Below are 10,642 nucleotides of genomic sequence, written 5' to 3' on the forward strand. Positions count from 1 at the left end.
AAAACCCTGCTTTTATGAAAAGTTTTGCTATTTGCTATGGTTAAGCGCAGAAAATAACTAGAATGCGCCCGTTATTTATAGGCAAGGCAACACACATAACGTAGTATTTAATCGCGCTATATATATTCACACAAAATGTAGTATTTAACCGCGCTATGCTTCGCGTGTTAAAGATTCTTTCTGATACAAAACAACTTTTTTGCAGTCGGGCAGCTTTTCAGATCGACAAGACAACACACATAATGTAGTATTTACCGCGCTATATATATTCACACAAAACGTAGTATTTAACCGCGCTATGCTTCGTGTGTTAAAGATTCTTTCTGATACAAAATAACTTTTTTGCAGTCGGGCTTTTTAGATTGACAAGACAACACACATAACGTAGTATTTGACCGCGCTATATATATTCACACAGAACATAGTATTTAACCGCGCTATGCTTCGCGTGTTAAAGATTCTTTCTGATACAAAATAGCTTTTTCGCAGTCGGGCAGCTTTTCAGATCGATAAGACAACACACATAACGTAGTATTTAACTGCGCTATATATATTCACACAAAACGTAATATTTAACCGCGCTATGCTTCGCGTGTTAAAGATTCTTTCTGATACAAAATAGCTGTTTAGCAGTCGAGCAGTTTTTCAGATCGACAAGACAACACACTTAACGTAGTATTTAACCGCGCTATATATATTCACTTATTTATCAAACATCTTCATCCTCTGACAGTGTAGTTTTCTAATAATTATATAGTGAAACTCGAAAGTGAACGTAAAAATTTTCCGTTTTTTAATCTAATTCTAATTTTTAATTACATGAACGGGGGGGGGGGGGGAGAAATTCATTAATTTACTCAACTGAAAAATATTAAATATCAATAATATTTAACAATAATGGAAACATAATTTTATTTGATACATTTGCAACATAAATAAGTACATACATTTATTACAAAAAACATTACGAAAACAAAACACTACGTGTATCCTTGATAGTTGGGCACATTAGATGAACTTGCACCAGAAGTTGGATTACCACCGCTCCCCAACCAGCTGAAGGACATTTATGATGATCGTGTCCTATTTGTGAGCATATGCCACATTTACGCGCATAAACGGTATCACCAACATCCATTTGGTTCCGTATACGCGTTCTCTTTTGCACTTGTAGCTTGCGCAAATAGTCCTTGTTACACAACATTTTAAATGGTTCCGACGGCCAATAATGCTCAGCACTCACTGCTGCAACTGCCCACTATATGTGTTTAAGTATGCAGCAACACTATATTGCCTACCAACATAGTTGGTTGCCCCTAAACCTGTATGTTGAAAGCACTTCATGGAATGTGAGCACGACATGTGGTAGATGATCCATTTCCCACATGAACATAACCTGCTGGCTTCATTTACGGTGGGTATATTATTCCCCCGGTGTTGATGGATAACGGTGCGAACTTCAAAAACACCCCAGTCGTGATCATACTGTAAAAATGAATGCCAATGTGCTCGCCTCCTGTATTTCTCAAATCTTTTCATCCGTATTGGCATAAATTCAACACCCCTCTACATCAATTCTGATGCACCCCTATGCCTTTCAACAGACCTCTCCGCCATCTGTTTGAATGTCATCCGGACCATGGCAGTGACAGGAAATCTATGTGCAGAATTCAATAACCCGTTGAAAGACTCCGACACATTTGTAGTTAGGGCTCCCCATCGTCTGCCACCATCAGCATGCAATGTCCACTTGTGAAGCTCATGTCACATCAACCAATTATTGGCTCTTTCGTCTGACTGCCGGATCGATTCCATGCACCTCCTGAATTTGCACTGCTGGTGATCAGTTGCAGCCATCCACATTAAATCATGCAGTACTTGTTGGGATATTTCTTCTGGAAATTGGCCTTCAGGTGCCTCACACAGTAACGGTGGTATGCATAGGGTTCCTTCCATTCAGGCAAATGCTCTACTGAACTTAATATACCACCATGCCGATCAGATATTAGACAAATACCTGAACGTTGTTTGACAACGTGCTGCTTCAAGTGGTTCAAAAATAGCGTCCACCTCTCTTGACTTTCATTGGCACGGATGGCAAAAGCTAGTAGAAATATTTGTCCATTGGAATCTACTGCAACGGCGATCAACAGCTTAATATCATACTTTCCATAGACATGAGTACCGTCTATGGAAATTACCGGACGACAATTCACAAAACCATCAATTGCTGGTTTAAATGCCTAGAACACGTATCTGGATATATATATATATATATATTTCGGTATTCCTGCACTCTGCTCAAGCTTCCATTCAACAACAGTCCCGGGGTTAAAGTGTTTCACTGCGGCCATGTACCTGGGTAGAGATGCAAATGACTTATCCCAGTCACCATAAACAATTTCAAATGCACGTTTGCGCCCGAGATATGCCTTTCTTTTGGTAATAGTACATCCATATACCTGGTGGATGGATGTAATACACTCTTTGGTCTTGTACCTAATGGATACTTCAATGTGTGGAATCAGTTGAAGAAAAATCAAGTCAACATCCAAGTTGAAGTGATTCCCATTGAATATGTCCATTTCACAATTGTGGGTGCCAATATATCTACCCACTTTCCACAACCCTGTTTCCTTCTTGGTATCACGCAACATCCAGTGACAACCCATAAACCATCTACGGCAAACAACCTTGTATACCTCCGGACTTGACTCCCATACTATCATCTCACGACACTCTCTTATGCTGTACATTTTACAAGCCCTGGTTAGGCGAGCTTTATTGGGAGAAAACATGCCCTTTGCCAGCACCGTTGGTCTAGACTCATCCCACATTGCTGTCCGAATTTCATCAAGATTCCTTGTGAGGGCATCCACATCTGGCATACTTGGCAAATTATCAAGGTAGGGAATATGCCTTGAATGAAACGGCACGTGGGACTCGTACACTCTTGGTCTAACGGGAGGTGGAGCATGCTCCCTCGTTAGCTCAGGTTCGACATTCACTTCCTCCTCATCATCACCCTCGTCAGGGAAGGGTGTGTCATCTCCAGACTCATCGGCATTGTTGTCACAATCACTATCATCTTTCTAACTTTGCGCATCTGCCAAATCTCGAGGAAATACATCGTCTACGGGCAACTGAGGGAGGTCAGGACCATCAAGTTGCTCGTTTTCACTGCATAAACAACAAAATAATAAGCTACTCAAATTGATAAATACTTTACATATAGCTATATCTCTTCACTTACAAGTCGTAATGTGTTGACATTCCATGATGGACATTATCCTGTTGGTGATGATTCCCGGATGGACCATCGTGATCCAACACACCAAATCTACGCATATTCCAACTGGGCGTGGGGTCATAACTTGTAAAATTCATATCTGGACGGTACCCCCTGTGGAATATATGAATGTTAATACAAATTCAATACAACAAAAATAAATATCGTAACACAAAGGAAAATTGAAGTTTACCAGTCGTCTTGTGGATTATGTAAAGTAGGAGAGAAATTATTTCCTCGCTCCTCGTTCGCCCGTAGAGATAAGTTTAGATCCGGCAAAACTCTTTCAGCTGAAGGCTGTTGGGCTAAAACTGCTCCAGAATAACCACCTAATGATTGAGGGTTATCCCTGCTTTGCGCAACATCATTATTGCGAACGTATTCAACCTTCACGTACATTTCCAACATTTTTATCAAAATAAGTTCCCGGTATTCATCCGGAGTCCCCAAAAAATCTCTCAGAGTTTCATCATCCTCGATGTTAAACTCAGCGTAACAAGCAACCCCTTACGGAGTCACAGAATACGGATATCTTCCAGTTATTTTAAGATTCACCGAACGTTTGCTCAACCTCATTTTATTGCATAACAACGATACCAGTCTATCGTACTCCATTGTAAAAGGCAACTTAACATGACTCTGTGGAGATAAACTATAGCTCACTGAGTTATTCGCCACCACAACCTCACCCCACCCCCTCCCCAATATAATAAAACCCTTACTTTTCGCTCTTCAGACATTATGAAAAAAGTTTGATAATTTAACAACAAGAAAAATTTATCACGAAGTTGGAGTATTTCTGAATGATTTTTCTCAAAACCCTTAACGCCTTTAAATAAGGCAATGCCCAATCCGGGAGGGGGGGGAGGGGTCAAATTTTTGGAAATAATACGCAGTTTAAAAGGGCGTTTTACATATTTAAATTATTGTTATGTCAGTTAAGCGCAGAAGAGTTATTGGTGGGCCCACAAAACATGTAAAACGCGATATTAAAAGGCGTTTTACCTAAAAATGCATTATTAAAAAGCGTTTTATATAGTACGCAGTAATGAACCACGTTTTACCTGAACGTCCCAAACGGACATTGAGGTAAAACGTGGTTCATTACTGCGTTTTACATATTTTGGTAACTAAGTTTTTTTTCCACCTAATTAAGTATTTTGAGTCCAAAAAGACTACATTTCAGTTCCGGACTCATCAAATGATAGGTTAGCTTCCCGACATTCGATGGTCCATTTGAAAGGGCCAATACAATTTGATGATTTGATGGACTTTAATTCCTTTATTCTTGTAAAGAATCTAAGTTCACTTTTCTGTAAGAGAGGTAAAAAAGAAGAAAGTGTAAACCTCTTTAAACGAACTTAGATGACCTTTTTGTTTTCATTTCCTCTACAACAACCAAATAAATTTTATTTCGTCAGTAAGAATTTCCCAATTCAAAGGTCGATTTGTAGACTCATCATTAATTTTTTCGTTTGAACCAAAGAACGTTTGACTTGTAAATATTTTCCGAGCTTAAATTTTGTACCCTAAAAAAAATATAATTTTTACATGTCATTAGATTAGAATAATCGATAAAAATAGATAACCACAGCAAGCAACCTAATATTTTATAAGCATGAGAAATCGAGTTAAATAATTACCATAAAGAGGCAAGAGGTATGAAAATAGAGAAATTTTGGTATGGAACTAGTGCTTTACCCCTTACTATATATGAACGAATCCGGATTAGTCAGACCAGTAAGCATGAAATACCTTTAAAAAGTTAAAAACTTGTCATAACCGGTTAATTAAAGGGTGTTACTTATTACCCGTTTGACCGGCAAATAATGTGGCCATGTGACTTCCTCTAACGTAGGAAACTTGAACAATAGCTGTTGCAAGTTGCAGAGAGAAGGGGATAATATAAAGCCCAGAGATGGTGGGAGAGACCTACCATTGCGGAGTATAACTCTCTTTCTGACATGTTACAAATCCTATCTAAAAGACCTAAACGTTGAAGTTGAATTCTTCTTCCACCCGTTTTTTAATGAGTTTTTTTTTTCCAAGTAAGACAATATATAAAATATTACTAGTATATTACTTTAAGTTGTGAGCAATTGGTGCATTGACATTTTTGTTTGTGTGCTGTTAAGCCACTGAGTTTGAATCCTTTAATTAGTCTAAAAGAAGTCAAACACTGCTGCCTCCCCTCCTTATATAGAAGACTACTATTTCTTTTCAGATATTGCTAAAATTTGGAATTCAGACAAAGAGATCTAGCTAGAGAAAAGGAGATAATAAGAAGATAACTAAGGTCTATATGCCATATATGGAGGCCACTTTGAGAAATTCTATTCATGGGGGTGTAGTCAAAGAGGAAAACAAGAACAAAGCTGAATCTAGTCCTGATCGTGAAAGTTGTGCAGAAAATATTTTCCTTAAGGTATTTCTTTTAACAACACAGCACTGTCTATGATCTAGATATTCTGTATTTTAAAATTAGACTTATGAACATAACATGTTGTCTAAAAGCTTTGTTGATCCAACCTTTTAAGTAATCTCTGCATCATTCTTAACATATGAACTATTAAATCCTAAAAAAAAAAAAAAAAAATTGGAAATGTGCGCATGCATTATTATCTTTAACAATCCGATCTTCTTCACCTCATCAGAGACCACCATATATAGAGGAAACAAAAGATTGATGTTGATTGATCACATGAACAAACAAGAAATAATTAACGCGAGTTTGTTGTATAATTAGTTTATACTTAAAATATTTGTTGTGCTTCAGGTTGGGAAGGGAAGAAAAGAGCGTGAGGATGATAAGTCAAAGCCATCCTCTCCTCAGCACAAGGATTTCACCCTTGATAATGAGGTAAATTAATTATGAGTAAAACAAAATCATTTTATACTGATTCATGTCCATTATATCATGGGGTTGTTATTCCTACTAGAAATTAAACTTTATTTATACGTGCATGGTTTAATTATCTTCTTGATAATTGTTGATTTCACCAAAATAAAAATAAAAAATACGTATAAAGTTGCTTATAGTATATGTAAATTAGTAGTTAGGTTGATAACGTCACAGTTACGAATATATCAAAATCTTGATAAAATTTTCAAATAATTTTACAGTGAGCTGGTAGAAGAGAAATATATATATATATATATATAGGTGCAGTAAAAATGTGAAACCTGATTAATTGGAGGCTCCAGACGCAATAAGCCGACCAAGTTGTTGCTGAAATGTTTTTGTAGGAAAAGTCGTAAACCAGCAGCAAGTTGTCGAACTATTTTCAGCTTTTTCTAAACATTTGACCGTTGAATTAATGTATGCTGTAGTCATCTTTATTAATCGATCCAGATGCGACTTTTCATGACTTTTTGACGATAATTGTAGTGCATTTACAGATTTTTTTTATTATCTAACTTTAATGCTTCAACAGGGAACTGCTGTCATGGTAAAGAGAGAAAGATCGCCACCAGAACTCAACTCAATGGCATCTTCATCCACTCAGAAAGAACAGGTCTGAGTTTATTATTAATTTTTTTTTTTTTTGGGGTTACTCTGGGATAAAAGACAAAATATAGTAAAATTTAAAAAGGATTTGGACATATATGATCGGATCTGAAACACGGATTCTTATATATATTTTAAGTAAACATGGAAAATTTCATATTCTCTGGTGATGACCCCGCTAATAAGCTATTTGATGAATACATACACATTTTTGTTGTCTTTCACATTTTGGCCTTTCTATTTATTTGCTGTATTTACGATGTTGATACTATTTTTCTGGCTTATGTTGTTACGGATCTAATGTCTTTGAGCCGAGGGTTACTCGGAAATAGCCTCTCTATCCCTTCGGGGTAGGGGTAAGGTCTGCGTACACTCTACCCTCCCCATACCCCACTAATGAGATTCTACTGGGTTGTTGTTGTTGTTGTAATATAAATGAACTAATCCGTTCATAATACCAAAAAAATGACATCTTCAATATCTGATTCTTAGTATATATTTAATTTGCTTAATTAGACACCTGAACCCTAGTATATATTTATACTAGTGTTGTATTGGCGTATTGCTAGTGCACTTATAGAGCGAGTTATAAAGGTAGACAAAATAAACTCAATCAGGAGGTACAAATTCTTATTTTTTTTTTTGTGTGTGTGTGAATTTGTAGAATGATCAGCTCGCATCAGCCAAAGTTGAAATGCGAGAGGTAATGGAAGAAAATCAGAGGCTGCGAATGCACTTGGATCGAATCATGAAGGATTATCGAAACCTTCAGATGCAATTCCATGATATTGCCCAAAAGGAAGCTGAAAAATCCAGCAGTACTGTGAATACTACACATCATGAATCTGATCAAGAAGCTGATCAACTTGTTTCCCTTTGCTTAGGAAGGACATCGAGCGATATGAAAACAGAAGAGTTGTCTAAAATATTTAGCAAAGATAAGGCTCATTATAATAATGATGAAGAAGAATATAAAGCTGGGGGATTAACACTAGGATTGGATTGCAAGTTTGAAATGTCTGCTAAAACAACTCCTACGACAGAATCTTCACCTGTTAATCTCAGTCCAGAGAATAGCTTAGAAGAAACTAAGGAAGAAAATGGAGAGACAAACAAAATTCTCAAGACAATGAGAAATGGAGATGATGATGTTTCTCAACAAAACCCTACTAAAAGAGCTAGGGTTTCTGTTAGAGTCAGATGTGATGCCCCTACGGTAAGGATTTACAGTGCATGCACTTTTTGAAATTAGTTGAGTTTGTATATATATATTGGTATCCATCCGGTGTCCGGTACCTGTATTGGGCCCCGACTAAATCCGGATTCGCGCCGGAAGTCCGACATTGGGGGTAAAGCACTCCCTAACAAAGGCGACTCCATACTCAGGGTTCGAATCCGAAACCTCTGGTTAAGGTTTTTAATATTATGAGTAAAGAATACAATCTAATCTATGTATTGTGTTACTGATGATTTTTCCTTTAATTTTTTTGTCATATTGATCAGATGAACGATGGATGCCAATGGAGAAAATATGGTCAAAAAATTGCCAAAGGAAATCCATGCCCTCGAGCTTACTATCGTTGCACAGTAGCACAATCTTGCCCAGTTAGAAAGCAGGTAATGTAAATGTCATGTTACATTGAATCTATACAATTAAATTTAAATTGAGCTATATATAAAAAATATACAGTTTGTGAATTTTTTTTATGCTAGTGGCAATTTATGACCTCCTGAAAGTTTGCGTTACAAAAGCTTATTTATACCTTATTATGGATAAAACTTATATATACTAACAGCGTATAGTTATAACATTTTTTACACCGTAATCATGCAATTTTTATCTATCATCATGTAATGAAATTGCTTTGCTACTCTATAGCTAATTAATAGCCACAATATTCTTGGTTTAATTTTCAGGTTCAAAGATGTGCTGAGGACATGTCAATATTGATCACCACATATGAAGGAACACACAACCACCCTCTTCCTCTTGCAGCCACAGCAATGGCTTCCACCACCGCAGCAGCCGCTTCCATGCTCTTATCCGGTTCGTCCAGCTCATCAGACCCAAGTCCACAAGTAACCGCCGCCGCCGCCGCCGCCACCACCACCTCAGCCAATCTCAACGGACTCAACTTCTATCTATCTGATACCTCAAAATCAAAGCCACCATTTTACTTTCCAAATTCATCCTTTTCATCATCATCTGCACCTAATTCCCTCCCTACAATAACTCTTGATTTGACTTCCACCTCATCCTCCTCTTCCCTTTCTCATCTTACCAGAATGGGTAGTACTAGTACTTTCCCCCCAGCTAGATATAATAATAATTCGTCCGCAAATGTCCTCAACTTTAGTTCATTGGAATCCAATCCTCTTCCCATTTCTTGGAGCAATGGAGTGCTTAATTATGCAAATCAAGCCTATAACAAGAACCAAAATATTGCTTCTCTTGCCTTCTCATCAAGACCAACTCAAGAAAATCTTTTCCAATCTTATTTACAAAGAAATAATACACAATCTGCTTCTTTACCACCAGACGCAATTTCAGCTGCAACAAAAGCAATAACATCAGACCCAAATTTCCACTCTGCATTAGCTGCTGCTCTTACGTCAATCATTGGAAATACTGGCATTGGAAATAATTCAGCTTCAACTTTTTTGAATAAACCAACTTCTTCTTCCGCAAATACACAGTCTGCAAATAATAACCTGGTGTTTTTCACGCAACCTAATTCTTCATTGCCATTTTCAGCACCCAAGGGTAAATCTACCTCTCCTAGTGATAATAAGTTTGATTAAATTTTCATGCTTGGGTTCGTTGGATTTTTGCTGGCTGAAGCAAGGAATTAGCTAGTTAATTAGCAGCATTAATCATCTGTTGAGTACTTTTTTTTAATGATGATTTGGACGTAAATAATGCAGATAGAGTTTGTAGATATATTCAGTTTCATAAGCCCAATTGACACTTTGAAAGCTGAAGTGATCACTACTTTAATTAGCACTTCATTTTGTTGTTAACTTGAATAATATGGTTGTAAATAAGATTCTTTTACAAATGTGGATCTCTTTTTAGTAGATGGATTAATTGTGTTGCATGCCATTGGATTTTGCATTTGTTTCTGCTGATATTTGATTTACTACAATAAAAAGTATTTTAGTCGTAGGAGGATTCCTTGTTTAGATTTAAATTTAACTGGATAGGTTAGTTAAGATAATTTAGGTTTTTGAACTTGAATATTTATTCTGCAGATTTTCTGCAGATTCTATTTTTAAGTTGGCTATTTAAAGCCTTGTTTTGCTTAATAAAATTATTGAGAGACATTTTCAATCAGTAATTTTAATATTTTTGCTGCCCCTTTATTTTTAAAAAAAATCAACAGTGGTATCAAGAGCTTCATTGGTTTTACGGGATCTGTGAGTTCTTCCAAAGAACCATTTCAAATCATTTTTAACCAATATCGATTTTTAAACTCATTTTCAAACATGCCAAGCAGCAGTCTCTCGTTGAATGCCCCACAAACTCTTACTGACGAAAATTATCAGATTTTGTTAGTGAAAATAAAATCGTATTTTGAAACCTATGATTTATGGAATGTTATAATAGAAGAAAGATCATTACAACCACTCCATGCAACTCTTATCATTACCCAAATTAAAACTCTTTTGGAAGAACCTTCAGACAAGACAAAGTTGCTGAGATTATTTTTTTTGCACAAAACCAAAAAGAAAAAGAAAAGAAAGAACAAGTCATATTGCAGGAGGATGCAAGTTCAAAAACACTTGAAAAAATCCTCAAGCACAAACAATAGAAGCAGAAATTGAGGAGGATCAACCTTTATAGA

At 36.6% G+C, this 10,642-nt stretch overlaps 1 protein-coding gene across 1 annotated transcript; it reads left to right on the forward strand.

Moving 5' to 3' along the window:
- The first annotated feature begins 5,401 nt into the window (after positions 1-5,401).
- On the forward strand, positions 5,402-9,875 carry LOC109208238 (probable WRKY transcription factor 61). Its single transcript, XM_019371308.1, has 6 exons — positions 5,402-5,714; positions 6,066-6,149; positions 6,724-6,804; positions 7,462-8,013; positions 8,301-8,414; positions 8,715-9,875. Exons 1-6 carry the CDS (start codon positions 5,592-5,594, stop codon positions 9,597-9,599), a joined length of 1,839 nt encoding a protein of 612 aa, XP_019226853.1. The 5' UTR covers positions 5,402-5,591; the 3' UTR covers positions 9,600-9,875.
- The last annotated feature ends 767 nt before the right edge of the window (positions 9,876-10,642 follow it).

Source organism: Nicotiana attenuata, unplaced genomic scaffold (assembly GCF_001879085.1).
Source record: "Nicotiana attenuata strain UT unplaced genomic scaffold, NIATTr2, whole genome shotgun sequence".
In the NCBI taxonomy this organism is placed as follows: Eukaryota; Viridiplantae; Streptophyta; class Magnoliopsida; order Solanales; family Solanaceae; genus Nicotiana; species Nicotiana attenuata.